A 22,227-nucleotide genomic window follows, 5' to 3' on the forward strand; every position below is an offset into this window, starting at 1 on the left:
TCTGCTTTTCCACGGGCTACAATGTGTCAACATACCCCAAACTCTCCTCCTACCGACAGAGACCATGACACCGGATTTTTCCCATTTTTAATCGAGGCCCCAGATCATACCTTCCAAATTCCAGGTATGTCAAAGATACGTTAGATTTTAAAAGTCTCGTTTAATAATAATTTCCTTCCCTACTGCCCACATAAGGAAGAGCTGAAACAATTTTCACAGATAAATGATTGAAAAACAGATCACAAGCTACAATAAGTAATGTCTTTCATGGCCTCAAGGCATTTAGAGTCCCCTTGTTAAACAGTGCTACATAGGAAGTCCAACAAAGGCAAGATATTATGGGATGCCCACTCGTACCGTGTACACCCATTATCCATCCAGTAAGCACTTACTGTGGAACCAGTATAAACGAGGCACACACTAAGTGTGTGAATGTGATTGCCAAGTGCCTGTGTCATGCATATACTTAAGTAGCAGCCTGAAAAGGCCAGCCAAGGTACACCTTGTGAGAGAATAAAAAGGTTTGTCCCAGCCAGAATGAGAAGAGTCACCCAAGGAGAAAGAAAGAATTCTAATTGTCCAGAGAAAGTTCCCAAATGGTGTCGGAAAGGTGTTGGTTTTACAGTTTTACTGAAAGTAAAGTAGGGGAAAGGGTTGGGCATGTGGCTCAGTGATAGTGTGCTTGTGTAGCAGGAGCCCTGGATTCTGTCACCAGCACTGCTGCAAAAAATAAAAAGCAGGGTCTCCTGTTCACTGTCAAGTACGGTGGGGCTTACCTATAGGTAAGTTGAGGATTAAGAGTTTGGTAGGAGTCTGGGCTGCCTATCAAGTTAAGGGCAAGTCTGCAATCCACAGGGCTTATTTTTTAAACAAACTTACATTTAAAAGGGGTCAAGAAGGGACATAGAGCTGTGAAGAGCAACCTGAGAGCTTCACAGGTAATTACACATCTCAGCCAACAGCCGAGCAGGAAAAGGCTTTAGATGGTTGTATTCCTAACCTTTATGGCATCCAAGTCTCCAGAAACCTGCCTAACTGGATCTCTTGTATTTCCACAGATTGAAGAATTTGTGACTTTTTCTTCAAAAATTTAAAAACATATTTCAGTGCTTGCCTGCATGGATGTCTGTGCACCACAGAGCTCAGAAGATGCTGTCAGATCACCTGGAACTGGAATAGACTGTTGTGAGCTGCCATGTGGGTGCTGGGAATGAATTCGGGTCCCCTGGGAGAACTTCAATTGTTTTTAACATCTGAACCATCTCCAGACTTTTAGTTGTTGGGTTCAGGGTGGAAGCCAAGAAAACTCCATTCAGAAACAGAAGCTTAAAAATGAAAACTTTATTTTCTGAGTGGTCAGTGATGCGGACAGCTCTAGATCTGAATCGCATCTCTGAAGGAAGATTGTACATTTTTAAAAGATGGGAACTGCAATGTTTTTCAATTGTATTTTGATGTTAAGTGTTAAGCAAGGGAGGACCTGTTGGAGACTAGGTCATATCCAGGGCACCAGGCTTCAAGGTCCTTAATTCCTTCTCCTAGACCTTAGGTCCTGAGCTCAGAGTGACAAGGGGACAAAGGAGTGGGCCAGCTGAATGTAGTTAATCAAGGCATAACAGAGAAGTGGTTATATATGTTTTACAACTTATGCACCTTGGTTTAGATAACAAGTTCTACATTCTTTACCAGTTAAAAGACAATTAAGAAAGTGGGATAGGTGTTCATTCCTAGGCCTGGGAATATGAACTTGTTTGACCCTGCCAGCAAGATAGAGAAGTTGTCATTGAGATAACTGGACTCTCCTTACAAGTTGTATCTGAGATATCCAGACTCACTGTTTACAACAGAAGCTGTTCAGCTCTAGAGAAGTCCCCAGCTCCCCTAGGGCCCAGGAACTTGAATTTAGTTTCTCTCTGTGCTTAAAAGGAGTCTGAAAATGAAATGGTATTACTTAAAATAAGTTTCTTCTGCTTGTTCCCAACATAGTGACATTTTCCATCCTTCTTTATTTCCCATTTTTGACCAAAATCTTCTTAAAGGTTCAAGGTCTCACATCCCTAAAAAGGTTCATTTTCAGTGGTCATGCCCCACAGGAAAGAGGAGACTTCGGTTAGAAGGCCAGGATCAAATGTGTGGGTGGCAACAGACACGTAGGTGGCTGAAGTCATAAACCTGTCCAGGGTTGAAAATGGAGGAAGATTTTTGCCATCTGTTAGGATCTGGTAAAAGTTAGGACCAATTAGAATTGAGCGCCACCTTGTAGGGTTTTGGTGGATGAGGACGTCAATCGGAAACACTTTCTGAGGATGGTTTGTATATAGCCCTCTGTTTCTTCAAAAAGTCCGGTCAAATTTTATCCTGGGGAATTTAAGCCAATGGGTTTAGGATAAACCAAAGGTCTCAATTAAACATTGCTTCCGGGGTTGGGGATTTAGCTCAGTGGTAGAGCGCTTGCCTAGGAAGCGCAAGGCCCTGGGTTCGGTCCCCAGCTCCGAAAAAAAGAACCAAAAAAAAAAAAAAATTGCTTCCATTGGTTCGTTGTCTTCTTCATTCAGTCTAATTTTGACTGGCATGCGTTTTATAAAACTATCAGGTTGTTCATTAACGATTTGGGAAGCCTTACAGAGTCTAATAGTGTTCATTCAACAGTTACTTTAAAATCTTTACTAAGACAAGCAGAGCCAGGAAGAGCAGCCCTGCAGACTAAAGAGGCAAAGCTTCTTAGATGAGCCTGAGGCAGCCATGATACTTCCGGTTCCTGTTTTCCGGTTCCTGGACGTCTGGTGGATGGGATACTTCCGGTCTTTCTCCGGAGGGCATGGAGTCATCCTGGTCTTCACTGGGGGGCAGCCTGGGCTCTGCAGACCCGCAGCTGCAGCGTTTCATGGAAGCAGAGGTGCAGAAGCAGCGGGTGCAGTTGCTCATCCACCACATGACGGAGCTCTGCTGGGAGAAGTGCATGGACAAGCCCGGGCCCAAGCTGGACAGCCGAGCCGAGCTCTGCTTGGTGAACTGCGTCGAGCGCTTCATCGATACGAGCCAGTTCATTTTGAATCGACTGGAGCACACCCACAAGGCCAAACCGTTCTTCTCACAAAACCTTTCTGACTGATCTTAACGTTTCCCTCTTTGAAAAAGGAAGGTAAGTGGGGAAATGGAGAGCTTTGAGGGGATGGTGATGGAAACAACACGGAGGGGGACATCTTGTCATCTAAGATTAGGAAAGATTAATTACTCTGTGTGTGTGAAGGGGGTAGAGATGAGTGCAGTGCCCATGGGGACATCTTGTCATCTAAGATTAGGAAAGATGTGTGTGTGTGTGTGTGTGTGTGTGTGTGTGTGTGTGTGTGTGTGTGTGTGTGTGTGATGAGTGCAGTGTCTATGGTCGCCAGAAGAGGGCTTCAGATTCCTGGAGCTGGAGTTACAGGTCGCTCCAGGGGACCAGGAAGTGCTCCTCGCCGCTAAGGCATCTAGCCAGCCCTTGGGTTGAGTTTTAAATGGTAATGTTGTGAAAGTGATTCACAGTTGAATGAGAGCTCCATTGGGCAGATGTGGCCCGGCTCCTCAGAAGGTCCCCTTAGCCGCTGACATTGATAGTAGAACTGCTTTCCATAATTTGGAACCACACAGGTAAACTCCTATGTGTGTGAGATCATTTTAGATATTTTATTAGGGCTTATTAGGTGAAGCCAGACTTAATGACACATGCCTTTTATCCTAGCACCGGGGACCAGATAGACTGCAAGTTTGAGGCCAATCTTGGCTATATAGTAAGATACTGTTCTTCTTAAGAATGTCTTAAGAAATCAAAAGTATCATTACAATTGTCTTAGTTAGGGTTTCCATTGCTGTAAAGAGACACCATGACCAAGGCAACTTTTATAAAGGACATTTAATTGGGGCTGGCTTACTGGTTCCGAGGTTCTGTCCATAATCATCATGACTAGAAGCATGGCAGCATCCAGGAAGGCATGGTGCTGGAGGAGCTAAGAGTTCTACATCTTGTTCCAAAGGCAAACAGGAGAAGACTGGCTTCCAGGCAGCTAGTAGAAGGGTCTCAAAGCCCATGCCCCCACACACTTCCTCCAACAAGGTCACACCCACTCCAACAAGGCCATATCTAACAGTGCCACTTCCTGGGCCAAGCATATTCAAACCGCCACAGTAATTATGACTGACAGCTTATGAGAAAAGGGAAGGGAGGAGAGAGGAGACAGGAGTGAAGGAAACAGCTGAGGGAGAGTAATTCAACATCTGACTGAGGCCCTTTGTTTGATGGTGTCCAGGGCTGGGAATAAAACATTCACAGGATGTTCATACCCTTCAGTAGGTTCTTTCCTTCCCATGACTTATCAGGTATCTGTCCTACAGTGTCCTCTCAAAGCAGAACAGGCAGCCCGAGACTCCGTGGGCCTTTTTAAATAAGGGAAGTCTGATGAACTTCATTCTCACTACTAGACTGTGCTAGGTAGGTAATATGCTCCGTCTATATAGCAGGGTGCACAAAGTTTCAAGATGTACCTTTAAAAATATAAAGTTTTGTGTAGTTTCAGGGAGAGGGCACGCCTGGTGCTTATTATTATAGGATCGACTTATGAAATCATTTTGACTGATGCAAGAAAACTATCTGTGAGGTTTGAAAAATAAAACATGCCCCTAAAGCAAACCTTTAGCTTCCAGAATTCTTTCCATTGTCTCCACAGCCTTTTGTTGGAAGACACAACCTGTTGGGCTTATAGGTACAGGGGGGTGGGCAGAAGGGAGGGAGGGAGATACATAGATAGATAGATAGATAGATAGATAGATAGATAGATAGATGGATGGAGGGAGATAGATAGATAGATAGATAGATAGATAGATAGATAGATAGATAGACAGACACCAGAATAAAGGAGCTTCACTATGGACAACCTTTTTTTTTTTTTCCAGAGCTGGGGACCAAACCCAGGGCCTTGTGCTTGCTAGGCAAGCGCTCTACCACTGAGCCAAATCCCCAACCCCATGGACAACCTTTTTTAAAGTCAGGATCTTACTTGCTATGTAGCTGCCTGACTGGGCTGGAATTCACCAATGACCTTGAACTTGGAGCAGATCCTCTATCTCAGTATCCTGACCACTGGGAACATGGGCATGTACCACCATGTTTGGCTTGGTTATTTCTTAAGAAGTCAAAAGAATTTATCATTACAATTATAACTGAGAGCTTTCAAGATGTATCTGACTCCAGGAATCTCGTACCATTTGGAATAAGTAATAATAATAATGTAGCATTATTATTACGTATTGTTATTATACAGATACAACTCTTTTGAACTTTCAGATGCCCTCTAGAGATCTCAATGTTTTTAGAATGTGATTTGGAGATAATCTGTTTAAAAGAGAGGGGTTTAAGATAATTGTGACCTTGGTTAATCCTTTAATCAGTCACAAAATGGGAGGCCTATAAGATGGCTCAGCGGGTAAAGGTGCTTGCCACAGGACCCTAGCAACCTTCATTTGATCCTTGGAGCCCACATAAAAGAGACTAGAGAGAACTAAGTCCACAGACTTGTCCCCTGACCTCTGCGTGTGTGCTATGACAGCATACTCTCAGAACAAGAATAAATAAGTCACTAAAAATTCAAGGAAAATGACTTTGAACCAAAGCTTAGCTCCTTCAAGATGGAGAAACCCCTTCAGTGATCAGGAGGGAAGAGAGCACAGGGCTGTTACTGAGATCCGGTGGGAGACAGGATTTGGTAAACAGAGTTCGGCTTATTTATAACTTGGGCCAGAACTGGGAGGGGAGAGGTTCTAACTTCTCACTGCTGTGTGTGCAGCAGGGTTAGAGGGTACAGAGAAAAAGCTAGGGATACGTGAGAAGGCTTAGCCGTGAGGTAAGCCAGGAGAAGCTGCCAGGGCTGTTCTCACATGCGAACGGGATTCCCTAGAGAAAGTTTCCTTCTTTCAGATCCCTGTTCCTTAGGGCTTCAGAGGCCGTGCCAGTGCAAGACTGATGAGAAAATCCCGAAATCATCTGTGCCTGAAGGAAAACAACACACCTGGAGAGGATGGAGTCGGGAGACGCCGATCTCTGCCAAGTCACCGTGCACAAGAGCCTCTTCCACGGGGGATGGAGACAGGGCTCAGCAGTGAAGAGACTTGTTACTCAACCGTTCTTACCCCAGTCAGTTCTGGCTGATTCAACACCCTCTCCTGACCTCTGGGGCATTTCAGTCACATGGCACACTTACATTCACATAACAGCGTGGAAAGACGGCTCCGTGAGGAAGAGTACCGCTTGCCCTTCCAGAGGACCCACATTAATTCCCCAGCAACCACACGGTGTCTCACAGCATCTATAACTCCAGTTCCAGGGGATCCGACACGTTCTCCCCTCCTCTGGCATCCACAGGCACTGCACGCACATGGTGAGCAGACATGCGTGCAGGTAAAATATCCGTGCACACAAAATACAAATGAAGGTGAAAACACTGAACATATAAAATAAATATTTGAAGAAAGGAACCTGTTCTTTGTAACCTATCAGCTTTGGGTAGGACTGACACAAGGGTCTCCATTTTTCCTTCGTCCCTCCCTCCCTCCCTCCCTTCCTCCCTCCCTCCCTCCCTTCCTCCCTCCCTCCCTCCCTGTGTGTGCTTGTCTTGTTTGACAGCTTCATCCCTCATCTCTGAACAGTTTTCTCTGAAGACATTGCTGGTCAACCGTCCTGTGTTTTAGTCTTGATCACTTGGTGCCGGGGTGAGATTTGTCCAGGTTGGTGTGATCCAATCCTGTGTTGGGGAGGAAGTGGCTGGCAGTTAGTTTAGAAGGAGGGGCTGAGTTCACACACTGGAGTCCATTTTTAAGTTGAATTTTGCTTCTCTCATGCTCTGTTTACATCCCGGCCTCATGTACTCCTTAGTAGGCAACTCTTGCAAAATTTTACTCCTATTAGTGCCTTCAGCTGTGTTCTCTACTTTCCGATCCTATAATCTGTTGATCTTTGCCTCTGTGTGTGTGTGTGTGTGTGCGCGCGTGCGTGCAGACCATGTGTGCACATGTGTGGTTGGCTTGGCTTGCATGTGTCAGTTCAGTACCTACGAAGGCCAGCAGAGAGGGCTGGGTGTGCAGGTGGCTGTGAGTCTTCTCTTGGGTTCTAGGAATCAAACCCAGGTCATCTGGAAGAGCAGCCAGCGTCTTGACTGCTCAGCCCTCTGTCCTTGTCAGCTTAGCCACACAGGAGTCTCTCAAATCAAAATTAGCACTTTCTTGGCCTGGTGTGGGAGCACATGCCTGTAATGCCAGCAGGCAGGAGGCAGAGCAGGGGGAGGGGTGGTATTGAGTTTGAATACAGTTCAGGCAACTTGCTTTCAGGATGGCTTGGACCACAGAGCAAGAATCATCTCAAAATATATCCCCGTGTTTATAACGTCCTTTATAAAACACACATGTTCCTCTGACACACACACGCACACGCACGCACACACGCACACACACACACGCACACACACATACCAGAGAGGGGAGGAGAGATAGCGAGAGAAAAGGGGTGGGAGAGAGAACTTTGCAAGAGGGATTTTAGAGTCTGTGAGTGTTAGCATTCTGTCTAAGCTCCACCCCACAGTTACCTGGCAATAGGCAGGTGTGCCACCCACTATAAAAGGGGCTGCTTGCCCCCTCCTCACTCTCTTGCTCTCTCCTGCGCTCTTCCCTTCTTGCTCCTGCTCTCTCCCCATTCCCTCCCCCCCCATCTCTGTCCATGTGCTCATGGCCAGCCTCTACCCCCCCACCCCGCCTTTCTCTGCCTCTACTACCCTCATGACTCCCCTTCTTGTGCCCTAAATAAACTCTTATTCTATACTACACCATCGTGTGGCTAGTCCCTCAGGGGGAAGGGATGTCTCAGCATGGGCCCCCTCCCTCATACCTGACTACACCTCCCTAGAACATACCCCCCTCTTTTTCTTTTTATAAACACATCAATGGGGCCAATCCTGGAACTGTAGATCGAATGCCTTTGTGGTTTTGTTACCAATAAAGTAGAAAACAACTGGGTCCTTGGGCGACGCAGCTGAAGTTAGGGATGCCCTGAGCTCCAGAATGAAGTGGGGACCAGAGGGGAGGTGAAGAAGCTTGAAAAGAGTCCAGGTAAGAATCTCCATCTTACAGGAGGCCAGGTGGACAGACGACTGGGAGAACTGGCTGCCCGGGTCTTTGTGTATTGTGCCTTTTTTAAAAATCTTCTTTGTAGGTTAAGGTGGAATCAGGGTGACATGGGGTTCTGGACATGAAAACTGGGTTTCCCATGTCGAAAGCTATACCTTCCAGGCCCTCACACGTGTGTGCTTAGCGGAGACACTGCTGGAAAGACAGAAACCAGCACAGTGTGATACGAGAGGCAAACACTCATGGAGAAGCCCCGCCTTGCTTCCGTGTGGGTCTGCCTTGCTGGGTAGAGTTAGGGAGCAGGGCAGATGGGTGGCCCAGGTGTTAGGTATGCGTTCTAGGCAAACTGGGCTGAGGAGAAACCACTCAACCATATTCTATTGCCACCGGTTACAGTTTAGTTTCGGAACTTGAAGATATTTTGTTATTTCCCACTTTTTAATGAAGGGCTAATGCTGCTTTATCTCTTAGCTTTGCGTTTTGTGATCTTTGGGGAAAGGACGGCATTTGGAAATATTGCCATCTTCTACACACCGGGCCAATTCCCTGCCTCCCTGCTGCCTACCCGACATTTCCTCTCCCAAGGAGTAGGGCTTAGGTAAAGGCAGGCGTGTTAACCTCTGAGTTGTCACTCAGCCCTCAGGACTTAGGTTCTTATAAAGAGGGAGGGGAGCCCCTTCCTCCTGTAGCTGCTTTTTAGGATGCTATCCCTGCCTAGAGTTTCCAGCCCCTGGCTGTCTCAGGGAGAGCAGAAGGCAGATGAAGCAACCTCACCCTGGTATGGTCAGAACCGAGAGTCAAGTTTGTTACCAGCAGATAAGGAGTGCCGTGTAGTTGTCCTGGAAGGAGGAAGTTGCAGCAACAGTAGGGAAAGGAAAATTACTGTTGGGCTGGAGAGGTGTGAGAGAGGAAGTCCTGGTGTTCCCTAGGAGCCCACACTTAGTTGAGAAACTGCCCTGGAAGCCTTGGTTGAGAGTGGGGAAGAAGGGGGGCTCGGTAGAAAGATGGCGGACTTCCGTTTGTTTATTCAGAGCCACACACCAGTCATTCCTGCTGGAAGAGCATCTCTTAAGAGGGTTTGCACGGCCTGGTGAGGGACAGCCAGGACACCTGCTACAGGAACTACCAAGGCAGAGGCTATGGGTCCTGGGTTCGCAGATTCACCCACCTAAAGTTTTGGGGTCCCTTTGAAGAGAAGTTGCTAGTCTGTGATTGGCTTACCGCTTTTACACCTCATATTCAGCACTGACTGCAAAATATGTTTACTCTGGACAAGTAAAGCTAATGAGTAATTCCCTGGAGATTGACGACCTTTGGGTGCTCAGTAAGGGCTGAAGCTGGTCTCAGATGACTGGCTTTGCGGGTCATTAGGAGCACTGGTGGGTCTGCCTCTGGTGTCAGAACCAGGCCAGAATGAGATGTGGCCAGAGAGGCTTGAATTCATCAGCATCCATCCTGAACACTGCCAACCAACCGAGCCCAGGAGCTGACAGGCAAGCGGGTGCCTTACACCTAGCCCCACCCATCTGCTGTGTGTTATCGTCATTACTCCGACCTTTGGTTTTCATTCCCTTGGGTGTTTAAAACCACATAGGTGGCCCCAGCTTACCCTCTCTTCTTTTTAGTGTGGGGGAATGGTGACTCCTCGTGGGCTACCTGACAGATCCCATGGCTTCTATAGTTTTTCCTTCCGTTTGTGCCTTATTGGGGTGCATTGTTAACCATATGACCTCTCCTGAAAGCAATGAGGACATTTCCTTTCCAAAGACCTTCCCCTCTGCACAATGTCACCTCATTAGAGCCCACTCCCTTGGGTCTCCGTGGCCTCTCTAATCATGAGGACCGGTGACCTACCAGACTTGTTTGGCCCTTTGGTTTGAGAACTCCCGAGATGCCAGCAGGTCTAGGATTGAGGCTGACAGTGGAGAGGCTGTCCTTTTAGTTTCAACCTCTTTGACTTGGGCCTCAGAGTTTTGGTTAGTGAGCACCAAGGAGGTCCCTTTTCTGTCGCTTCTCCACTGATTCCCTGCCGGAAGTTCTTCCTGTGCGGGGAGGTAGCTGGCATGCTCCACGGCTTATATTAAGGCCCCTGCCCTACAGATGTGGTCCTGTAGGTTCTATTTCCAAGATCTAATGATATCCCATGACCTTCTAATAGAGGGACAGACAGTACCCATGGGCTGTGGGAAATCTTAGTTCAGAGGGCCGCTTCCCCCACCCTGAGGAAGCTGCTTCTTTTTCATGCTCAGACCATGTTAGTCCATGTTATGTCTTTTGCCCCGTATGTTTCCAGTGTCTTCCTGGTGCCAGTTAAGAAGATGTCATCTCATGGGGCAAATGAATAGAGTGGTTGAGAATTCCCAACCCCTGGGCCCGCAGGTAGGAAGGCAAATAGGTAAGGGCTTGGTAAACCGCCTTGGATGCAGCAGGGAGACTGAGTGCAAGAGCTCCTGCCTAGGTGGATGCAAGAGTTCGGGGGCTTGGGACCCCACCAGTTAAGTCACACAAGCTGGTGTGGTACATCGTAGAGACTGAGCATGCCCAGGCAGCCATAGCCAGAGAAGGACGAGAATGAGTAGACGAGCAGCAAGGAGCCTGGGTCTGTGCCTCCGGGGGTAAGGGCCCTGAGCCCAGGGTCGTGAGTTAACACACTTGTATGATCAGAGGCACCTTCAAGTGATTGGGGCGACCCCGCTAATTTCTCTACTGGCTGCAGGTCTCCCCACTTTGAGAGAAGGACATGCACTTTCCTTCTGCTGTATCCTGATTAACTCTGCGTACATTGTCCTCAAGCAAGACTTCCTTGGAACAGTCTTCCTTGGCTGCTCCCACCTGATGAGATGTTCCCTTTCTACCCATCACTGCCATGTTTCCATACTGGTGTACACTGTAAGTGGCTGTCCTTGATCAGGTGGAAAGCCACTTACAGAAGTGACAACTCCCACCCAATGCTGTCCCACCAGGTCTGACATAAAGCAGATGCAGAAGAGACTTGGGAGGTAACAGATGAAGGGTCCCAAACCCGCCTTCCATACCCGCCATCAACTCATCTACCGAGCCTGCTCTGTACCTGGTGCGAGCCACTGAAGAGGAAAAGGCTGTAGTTCTGAGACACATTGATGTCTACACAGGGCCATGGGTTAAGTGGAAGTAGATGTCTGCAGGCCACAGAGAACCATGTGCTCTGTGCCAGGAGGATGGCAGCCGGGGGTGTAAAGCCAGCCCCATCCCCAGCAGAGAGTCAGCAGAAAGAGGAACAACGTGGAGACTCCTAAGTGCCTGCCTGCCTGCCCACCCGAGTGTTCCAGATACTAAAGCTGAAGCCCAGAGGCATAGAGTGAGTGACCTGTAGTCAGCCAGGTAGCTGTGAACACCGCTGAGGGCTCTAAAGCAAATGCCATCGAAGAAGACATGGGCCTTCCGAGCAGAAGGCCTATACTCTGTCCTTAGAACCCATGACTTACAACTCCAGGTTCTCAAATCCAGAGGTTCTTTGCTATGAACCATGAGTGCTTGTGTGGTGGGCTTTCAGAGCCAAAAACAACTCTAGGTCTGGAGAACAAAGGACTCCCTGGCCTAAGCTTTCAAAGCTAGGGGCTTGATTCAGAAGCTTGCCACACTGGGCTTTTACTTCAGGTTCTCCTTCTCTAAGCTCAGTTGTCAAATGAAATGTCAGTTGTCCTCTGGGTCACTCCACAGTAGCCAGAGCTGATGAATTCTGGCAGCCTTCTGGAGTTTTTGCAGGGGCATCTCATCCACTGGTCCCTCTTTAAAAATGTGATTAAATTGTGTGTGTGTTTATGTTTATTGTGTGTGTGTGTGTGTATGTGTGTGTGTTTATTGTGTGCACATGTGCCACACTGTGTGAGTGGAAGTCGGGGTATAACTTGGAGCTCCGGGAATGGAACTTGGACCATCAGGCCTGCCAGCAAGCGACCTTATCCACCAAATTGTCCCACCAGCCCTCTACTTGTTGCTTCTGCAGTCTTCAACCTCCATAGCCTCCCTCAATCTCTTCAGAACCTCTTTCCCCTGTCAGATTTCTCCTGCCTCTCACCTTCTCAGCAGCTCCTGGCTGCTTTCTGAATGCCGCCTCCTTGTAGCCGCTGCCCCCCGGCCATGACTGGGGCTGGAAGCCATAGGGTTCCATCTACTTCTCAGGCAAACAGTTCAGCATCCACTGAACCCAAGATAATACCTAAGTTATCAGTCAAGACTGCCCAGGGAAGCCCTGGGGCATAGTGCCAGGAATGCCATCTTCCAGGGACTGGCTGGAAAACAGACAGGAGCCTGCAAAGTCAGCTACTGACTGTGCACCAGCTGCTGGTGGGAAGGCCCACCAGAGAGGAGCAGGCTGCAGTAGGTCACGTGGGGGGCGCCAGCGGTGCATCCTGAGCCAGCGTAGAGTCTCCACTTGTTAGCATGACAACTCTAGGAAACAGCCAAGAGTGACACTTCTCACCAAGAATGACATAGTGAAGCCGCAGCTGCCAGTAACTCTGATCACCTCGTGGAGTTTCAGGAACCGCAGGAAGGAGTGACCTTTGTGCCTCATTAGAGTGAGGGGGAAACCTGTGGCCCCCAGTTTTCAGCCTCCTTTCCTACAAAGTCTGGGCACTCACGGGTTTCCACTGCTTATCCGCCATGGGGCCAGAAGGCTCCTGATGGCATTGCTTATGTAACGAAGGAAAACAAAACCAAACCAAAGCCAGGCAGCCATGGTGGTGTATTATCGCAGGGAGAAGCGGAGGCAGGAGGATTGCTGAGAATTTAGAGCCAACCTGGATTACAGAGTGAGTCCAAGATTAGGATTCGTTAATAAAAAAAAATTTTTTTTAATGTGCTTACTTACCATAAAGACCTAACATGAAATTCAAATTCCCAGATAGATCTCACCCAGCGGTGCTTAAAACCCAGCCACATGGCCCCAGGGGACCCAGTCTGCCTGTTGGGAAGTGGCAGTTGTGTCCTGCAGTTACTTCCCTTTCTCTGTCAGTAACTTCAAAAAATTCTATAAATGTTCACCAAACAGGGCAAGAACCAAGAGAAAAACCCGCTCTTGATTGAGGCTACAGACAAGACCCGTGTGCCTGTCACGCTGACCAAAAAGAGAGGGAGATGCCGCCACAGAGGGGCAGAGCAGGAAGGCAAGTGACAGAAACTTCACAGGAAAATGTCCCAACAAGAAATTTAGTCAGAAAAGCAACGTCTGGGGAGATTCCCTGGGCTGGGTCCCTGACCCGGAGCGAGCAGCTCTAACGCCCTGGCCTACCGCTCACAGTGACTTCAGATGGTGAGCCCACACACAGAGGTGACCACCAGCACTAGACACGCTTATGTGAAGGGCTTTTGAAAAGGCTGGAGATTTGGAGTAGAGAAGCAGCTCTGCCCCAACCATGTAATGCCCCGGCCAAGCAGCAGGAACGACGGTGATTGAAGTGAACACGTTTCCTTTTTTTCTACAGCGTTCTTGCCACAGAGGTTCAACCTCAGAGGTGATAGGCTCCCACACACTGTCCGGAGATAAGGCATACCAGCATTTGAGAAGGCAGGAAGTCACTTTCAACTTTGCTTACCCTTCTTCCTTTAGCAGGTCTGAAAGCCATTATTAGATGTGTGCACATAGCCCTGGGTTCCACTCCCAGTATCCCATAAATTGGGCTTGGTGGTCCCAGTGTTTGGGAGATAGACACAGTAGGATAACAAATTTAAGGTCATCCTTGGCTACATAGGAAGTTTGAGGCAGCCTGAGCTAGAGCTTCTGTTCCCAAAGAAAAAAGCCTAGGATATCCGTTGCACAAAGAGCTATTATATTCCGATACATAAATGGAGGCATTATCATTGCCTATTGGCGCGTGCATAAATGCTCCTCACTCATTAGTCTCTCATCTCTTCCTTCCCCAGTTGTCCCCCTGACACCCTTGTGTCGTTTTTTTTTAAAGTCTAAGATTCTGAAAACCCAAGAAAACATGTGACATTTGCCTTTGTGAGTTTGGCTTATTACATTCAACACGCCGATCCCTTTCATCCATTTTTCTGCAAGTAGCAGGTGTGTTTTTTGTGACCAAATAGAACTTTACTGCATCACACCTTTCTTCATCCCACAGACGGGCCCCTGGGTGGATTCTGTAACGCAGCTACTATAGATGAGGCCAGGAGAGTGGACGTGTGGGTATCTGCGCTGTATGCTGACTTCCTTTGTTCATACCCAGGAAGGTATTAGCAAGGAACCATAGACAGTGATCAAGTACAGTTGAGCAAAGGGGGAATGGGGGATAGGATTCTGTCTAGACTCTAGACCCTGCTTAGCCCCTGGGATGGGGTAGAACGAAGGTTCATGACCTACTTTCCAGCCAGCAGGATCAGAGAAATCTCTTGTGGTCAGTCTCTCAGAAAGGAGAAGGGAAGGGCCTTTCTCAACTGCTAAGCTACCATATTTGGGGTGTTGGTAGTCTGAGCCCTGACAGACGTGTTTGCTACTCACTCATTTATCTTACACAGCCTCCCTCTGCTTGGATGTGTGTTTGTTTATCCTCCGATGACATCTGAATTGCATCTCCTGTGGGGCTGTCACAGTGGATGGCGCTGCCATGAACATTTCTGCCCCATCTTTTGCCGAGCACACACACTCATTTTCCCTGGGGATGGCCACATAGAATTACTGTGCTCTGGGGCGTGTTTAGGTTCAGGCTCTAGAGGGTTGATTTGTCTTTTTAAATACCAAGAGGGTGGGTGCATATATACCTTTGATCCCAGCACTTAGGAGGCAGAGGCAGGCAGATCTCTGTGAGTTCAAGGCTAGCTTGGTGTACAGAGTGAGTTCCAGGACAGCCAAGGCTATGTGGTGAGACCTCGTCTCAAAAGAACCCCAAACAAAACAACAGTAAGAGAGAAAGTATTCTAAAACTCGAACGTAAGAAAGCAGGGCAGTGGAGCCGCTGTGATGCCATAGGCAGACGGGTGGAGAGTGAACTCAGTGCAGCCTGGCCACATAGTCAGACTGCCGTAGAGTGGAGAAAGCCCTAAGAACGGCATTTATAATTGATCAGTGTTTTCCCAATAGGGCCCTTTCCCTTTGCGGTTGTATAATTAGACTTTATTCAAAACGATTGCCAGCTGGAGAAATGGCTCAGCAGTTAAGAGCTCTTGCTGTTCTTTCAGAGAACATGAGTTTGGTTCCCAGCATTTTATCATAACTTCCCGTAACTCCAGCTCCTGAGAATTCAACACCATCTTCTGGCCTCCATAGGCACCTGGACACACGTGGCAAGCACACACACACACACACACACACACACACACACACAAAGTAGATAAAATAAGTTGAGATGGCTCAACAGTTAAGAGTACATCCAGGTCTTATACAGGACCTGCGTTCAGTTCCCAGCACACAGCTGCACACACCCACCTGTAACTCCAGCTTCAGGGATCCCGACACCTTCCGGCATCAGAGGACGCTTGTACCCCTGTGCACATACACAGACGAATATTTTTTTTCTTTTTCTTTTTTTTTTTTTCTGGAGCTGGGGACCGAACCCAGGGCCTTGCGCTTGCTAGGCAAACGCTCGACCACTGAGCTAAATCCCCAACCCCCGCATAATTTTTAAAACGACCTTTACAATAATAATTGAGAATGAAGCTAAAGCTCAGTGTCAGAGCATTTGGATTGGATCTGGCACCACTGCAGTTTAATGAATGTAATGATAATGATAATGTGTTTTGGTTTTTTGTTATTAACATCATCATCATCATCATCATCATTATTATTATTTTAGTTAGACTTTCACCTGGAACCTCATGCTGGCCTGGAACTTAATATATATTGTAGGTTGGCTGAGCTTGAACTCATGTTGAACTACTATCCCTGGCAATAATAACATGTTGTAATTAACGTGTAACATGTAATTAATGTGTTGGCCCACAGCTCTAGTCCCAGGAGGCATCCTAGGATACATATTGAAGTGAGACCCTGTCTCAAAAGAAGGGAAGAGAGTGTAAGTTTGTGTGTTTATTCAAACTTTATATTGAAATCCACAATTATAACTTAAAATTGTGACAATACGTACAATATAAAATTTACTGTTTATGTAGTTATATTGTGTTTAAAGAATGTTTTTGTGGACCATATTCGGAAACAATTTTAAGGCAGGTGTGTGTGGTGACCCTCACCTCTAATCCCAGCACTTAAGAGGTGGGCACCGGAGGGTTGCTGGGAGTTTAAGGCCAGGCTGAAGTTTACCATGACTCCCACACCAGCCTGGGCTAACGAGTGAGATCCTGTTTCAAAATTCGTTTACCATTTTAACCAGTTATAGTAGGTTTGGGGTCATTTTAGTTGTCATATTAATGGTTTTGAAAACAGAGTGGAGTGGACATCGCAGATGAGGAAGAAAGCAGTCCTAACACCAGGGCTTTTCCTAGAACACAGGCTTTAGCCCTCTGATGCCCAGAAGACAACTGTTTAAAATGGTGGATTCCCTCAGATGTGGAAGTGCTGTTCCCACACAGAGCCTGAACTGCCCTCACACGGGGCTCCCAGTCCTCGCTGTCCCTGCTTCTTGACACCTTGGCAGCTGAGTTTGTCTCATTCTCAACTACTGATCACATTTTACTGATGATAAAGGTGGGAGAGGGTGAGGGGCTCTTCTGCCTCCAAGTTCGGCAGACTGCAGAGGGAGCCAGAAGTCAGCACAGGCTTCTGACTCTGTACTGCGTTCACCCAAGGGTGCCCCATTTGACCCTGTCTGCTGTGGGGTCAGCCAGGAATAGTATAAATCTAGAAACGTAAAAGAAGAGCTGGGGAAAAGACCTGTGGTTTGACATTTTTCAGAATTCTGTGTGTGTGTGTGTGTGTGTGTGTGTGTGTGTGTGTGTGTGTGTGTAGTGCTTTTCATGTGTGCAGCCAGGAGAGGAAGAACTAAAATAGAAGGGGCCTCAGAAGGGGGTGGCTGAAGGGAGGAAACACGCTCAGAACACTTGCTGATCTCTAAATCTAGGGCTCTGGAGGGGCTTTTGGAGGGGCAGTTCAAAAGTGGGTCCCCACCCCACCCCACTTGAAACTTTCCCAGCCTTCTCTGAAGCTTTCTGAAACCCCAAGCGCTATCAAGCATGTCGACAAGGTCCTCCAACGGCCCAGGAAAGAAAGTAGGGGATTCTTGGAGACTGCGCTCTAACTTTAGGAGCCTTTGGCAGCCAGCAGCGTCTGACATATCAGAGCAGGTCACACCCCAGAACAACCAGCGTCACCTTCCCGAGGCTTCAGAAGGCTCAAGCTGCACCATGCCCAGTGACCCCTCATCGCATGTGAGACCAAGGCCTCACTTTGACCGGAGAGGATGTGGCAACTAGGTGGGAGGGGCCAAGGTCCCCATACGTTGCTGTGCTTGGCAGCCTTTGCTGAGCTTATTTACAAGGTAAGTTTCTGGGGGACCAACTTTAGGAGAAAGAGAAACAGCCAGAGATTGTTAAGCCCCCCTCTTTCAACTTGTCCCCCCAACCAACAGTGCCTGCCTTTCACACCCCACAGTGCCACACCCACTGCCCCATACCTGGCCACTCCTCCACCTCTTATCACCATGCTGAGAAGGCTTCAGGGATCCCACTGCAGCTTAGGCTCAGCCACATCCTCTCCCTTCTCCCAGTGGTCTGAGGACTCCAGAGACAGTCCAGGTTGGCTCTGTCACTCACCCCTAGAACCAGGCTTACCTGGGAGATAGTACCCAGGACCTGAGTCCCTGGGACTGGGGAAGGTATGGAGGGGACTGGAGGGAAGAAAGAAGTTGTAGGAACAGTGAAAGGCTTGAGGAAGATGGGAGCCCACAGAAAAGTGGAGCTCCCTCTGGTCTTATACCCCCACCACCACCACTTCTAGACATTCAGAAAATGGTTTAAAGTGGCTGCCAGCTTCCTGTTAGTGCTCTGGAGAGCAAGTATCAAGATGGTCATAAACACATCTCACCTGTATAACTGCAGTCCTGAGGGACATGCTAGGTGCCCTGCGGGGAGAAGAACATCTTCTCTGAGGTGTTAGTACCAAGAGAAGCGCAGACCAGGACCAGCAGCCCCAGAGCTGAGCTGTTGACACCATAGGTGGTGTCACTCCAGACCTGTCACGCCCTTCACTTGACAGCAGTCTGTCTCCTTTATCCAATATTCTCAGAGGATCTGTTTGAGAGTGGGCCCAGTTCTACTCTGCTGATCCTGGGAAGGAAGGATGCTGTACACACCTTACAGCGCACAGCTCAAGTGTGATTTGATACATTTTAGCAAGTGAAAAGTTGTCACCACCAGCTGGTACCAGAGCACTCCCATGATCCCCAAAAGATTATGCTGTTGCCATTAGCTCCAGCCATAGCAAAGCCTCCCGTCTACCTTCTGCAGCACAAACTTGCCTTTCCCATACATTTTATACACACGCACAACCTCATCACTGTCTGGATGAGTATGAGAGCTGTTGACTTTATTTATCAACCTTGTATCCATCCGCCAGTGAGCACTCTCAGTCGATCTCAGCTGGTATGCGGGACCTTCTGAATATATCTGTGCGGGACCTTCTGAATATATCACCAGGCCTCTGAGGAGTGACAATATTGATTATTATTTACCACATTGATGGGGACATGTCTGAAGGCGGAGAATAGCAGCAGTGGCAAGTTACCCTAAGTTACTCTTGCATGCTTCCTGGTCAGGGGTAGCTGTGATCCATGCAAATGTCTGCCAGCACTCTGGCCAAACCAGCCGTGTGGCTTTCTGTGCCTGGGGTGCTCAGAATTTTATCAATAATCCCCTTCATCAGATGCTGTGTGGGGTGTCTGTTGACGTAACTAGACAGCTCAGTGCATTGAACTACATTGATAGATTATCTGATGATAGCTTACAACTCTGTTTGTTGAGCAAACCTGTTTGATACAAAATAGCAGTCTGTGTTTAGCCCCCAGACTTGATGAGACAAGGATTTTACATGAAATGGCGGTGGAACCAGGTTATTCACACAAAAGGCAGCCAGCGAGTATAGAAAAAGACAATGATAGATAGGTTCTGGCCCCAAAGCAGACCATTGGACGGGGAGTCCTATTGGTTAGGGAATCCTAATGGAGAAAGTCCTTCAAAAGGAAACCCTGAGTTTATATAACAAGGTGCCTGAATAGAATTCTAGGTGCCTGAAAGAAGTTATTGCTAAACAGCTTGAAATGATTGAACTGCACATCTGAGGAGAGTCTTGAATGCTAGAGCAAGACAGGACAGGAGCTGGGATGACCCACTTCATTGTCAGCCTGGCGGGGTTCACAATCACCTGGGAGACACACCTCTTTTTTTTTCTTTTTTTCGGAGCTGGGGACCGAACCCAGGGCCTTACGCTTGGTAGGCGAGACACACCTCTTAATGTGCCTTTGAGGGTGTGTCCAGATAGATTTAATTGAAGATGGAAAACCTGCCCTGAATGTCAGCAGCCACGTCCTGTGGGTCATCTCCCCGCTTCCTGACTGCTGCTATAACCTAGCTGGCTGCCTCCCGGCTCTGAGGTGGACCCCGTATCCTTAGACTTTGAGCTACAACAAACCCCTCTTTCCTTAAGTTGTTTGTCAGGTGTTTTGTTACAGCAGCAGGAAAGTAATTAATAGATACTCTGAGTGGGTTGGGAGGTAGGAGGGGAGAGGGGAACAAACTCTTGCCTGGGGTATTTTGTATCTGGCAGCACTGAATTCCATGTCTTTGAGGTTCTGGTCATAGCACGCACTTCTCAATAGTTGGTTGTTATCATTGTTGAATATACTCCTAGGGTTTTGAGTTTTACCAACAGAGAAAGTGAAAAGCAGAGCCAGATGGACAAAAAGGGACCAGGAACAAGGCTCTCCAAAGGCTTCCTCCCAGTGAGCTGCTTCCTCTAGCCAGGCAGCCCCCACCGCCACCCAGAGGTGCCTCTAAATCACGAGTCTGATAATTGATTATTCCATTGGTGAGCCCATAGCCAGTCACGTCCCTAAAGTCCTACCTCGAATCACACCTTTAATGTATTAGTCTTTGGGGAAGGCCACATTGTATCGAAGCTATAGCAGGTACTTTGTTACAGTGTCTCCAAAGACTGGTTATGCTCAGCAATCACGTGATCTGAGATCTACATTTCTGAGATCTATGCTTCTAGGATCTAAATATCCTGGGTGTGGACCCTCGAGGTCTAGCTCCCAGCAAATGAAGGTGTCTCATTAGGGCCTTCACTCTTGGCTTTTTGTGTCCTGCAAACATCTCTGAGGACTTTCTCTGTGCTGGACTTTTGGTCACTCAAGGCATGACCAAGGATGAACACAGCAGAAACTGTCCGTGGTGAAGGCTCCATGAGTCACAGCCAAGAGTACTGGGGGGGGGGGGGCTGGAAAGTCAGATAGGCTTTCTCATGGGAAGTGACCTTTGAGCTGGCCTTTTCAGGATCTACAGAGAAGCATGTGCAAGGACACAGGACTTTCCTTTAACCATAAAAATCCCATGTCAAAACATGAATAGCTCTGCTGAAGAGTTCAGAGAAGAAAAAGCAGAAATTTCCCCCTAGCTGTGGGATTGAAACAGGAAACTACCCAGGAACCCTCTGCAGACGAAACCCGGGGCTTCCCAGCTCCCAGGACAGGTGGAGGCTTTCACAAGAAACACTTCTGGCTCCAGTTCCCACCTGCGTGTGCTCCCGCCTCTCGAAAGTGGTTCTCAGTCAAAGGATAGCATCCGCATGTACCTGGTGTGGATTTTCCCCCGGCAATTGTTTGTTGGCTGCATGAGAAATCTTTCCAGAATCGATACGGAGTGGTCATGCCTTTCTGTGCTTGACATGTGCATCTCCAAACAGCTCTGGTGCCTGCACTCTAGAAAGGGCAGCCCTTCTGACTCCAGTGGTGACAAAGTATCGTCAGGGCCTTAAGCAGGTAGTGGGCCTCATCCCTGGGCTCTTCGGGTGTGTATAAAGCTGCCTGTAGACCTTAGCCAGAGCCAGAGTTATATAGAATAGGGGTTCTTTCCCTCTAAGGGGACCTGAGCAGGAAGGATGAGACTCAGATTGGCAGGGGATAGGGGGAGGGCTGGGGAGTTTCGGGGTGGGGGTTGAGAAGGCCTCCTCTGAGTGGGTGGGCTGACACAGGCTAGATCCTGATCAGTGATGAGAGGTAGGATATTTCTACAGTATTTCTCTATTACTTCCAACACCATTACAGGTGTTAAAGTCCAAATCCCAACACCCTGAGAATGTGTGTAAAGGAAATGGGGAAACAAAACAAAACAAAACAAAATAAACAAAACAAAACAAACCCTGAAAGGGGCCAAACGCATGGACCAGAATCTAAGAGGCAGGTTTTGATCCTTCATTAAGAAAAGGGGACTAGGACACAAGCGAATGGCAGGCAGAGACCCAGGGGTGCTGAGGAGAGACCGGCTCTGCCTGTGTTTTGATCAGGGCTATGCAGGCTTCAGAGCTTGAGGGAAAGCATCCCTGTGGTGCGATAGCCCAGTCTGTGGTACCTTGTTAGCCAGACTAACAGTCGTCAGTGAGCACCCGTGCTCTGTCACCAAAGGAAGGACGTAGACACTGGCTAGAGTCATGGGTTAGAAAGGCCCTGTCACTCCCCAGGGGCTGTGGAACACTGGGTAACTAGGCTGCTTACTGGGGACAAAAAGCCAGATTTCAGAGTGTGGTTTCCCAGCAGCCCATGATCTGCTTGCTGATGTCACCAGCTGCCTCACGGTGTTTGCTGGGGCAAATTTTGCTCACCCAGAACTGCAGTCTCCGTCAGGTTAAATGTCCCTTAGCTACAAGGAGATAAATGGTGTTAGGAGACATCCCCTTCCCACACAGCAAAGGGGAGGGGGCTCCCTTCTGACCTTGGATTAGTCGCAAACCACACCCAAGCACCTGTTTTCACAGAGAGACTCTATTAAGCAGGGAAGAAAAGTTAAAATGGGTGCTCTCTGACTCGGCAGAAAAACCGGAGCAAATGATCGTGCAGGTGTAACTTTTAAGAAGAGAAAAAGGGGAGGACTGTGCTAGAATGTGCGATGTATTTTAATTGGGCATGTTAGTTACGTGAACCAAAAGCAGCTTTT

The 22,227-nt window shown here is 48.1% G+C and overlaps 1 protein-coding gene and 1 long non-coding RNA gene across 4 annotated transcripts in view; one reads left to right on the forward strand and one right to left on the reverse strand.

The window, feature by feature from the left end:
* Positions 1-6,184, reverse strand: part of LOC108352982 (uncharacterized) — a 32,627-nt gene extending 26,443 nt beyond the window's left edge. The window contains exon 1 of the long non-coding RNA XR_015639093.1: positions 6,042-6,184. This is a non-coding gene — a long non-coding RNA (uncharacterized LOC108352982). The remainder of the gene's footprint in view (positions 1-6,041) is intronic.
* Timm8a2 (translocase of inner mitochondrial membrane 8A2) lies at positions 2,804-6,507 on the forward strand. Of its 3 annotated transcripts, XR_015638157.1 has the most exons (3): positions 2,804-3,142; positions 4,372-4,468; positions 5,951-6,507. XR_015638157.1 is itself a non-coding variant. In XM_087586544.1 (2 exons), exon 1 carries the CDS (start codon positions 2,819-2,821, stop codon positions 3,110-3,112), a length of 294 nt encoding a protein of 97 aa, XP_087442670.1. In that variant the 5' UTR covers positions 2,804-2,818; the 3' UTR covers positions 3,113-3,142; positions 5,966-6,507.
* Positions 6,508-22,227: the final 15,720 nt, after the last annotated feature.

This window comes from Rattus norvegicus, chromosome 15 (genome assembly GCF_021556685.1).
Source record: "Rattus norvegicus strain SHRSP/BbbUtx chromosome 15, alternate assembly SHRSP_T2T, whole genome shotgun sequence".
In the NCBI taxonomy this organism is placed as follows: domain Eukaryota; kingdom Metazoa; phylum Chordata; class Mammalia; order Rodentia; family Muridae; genus Rattus; species Rattus norvegicus.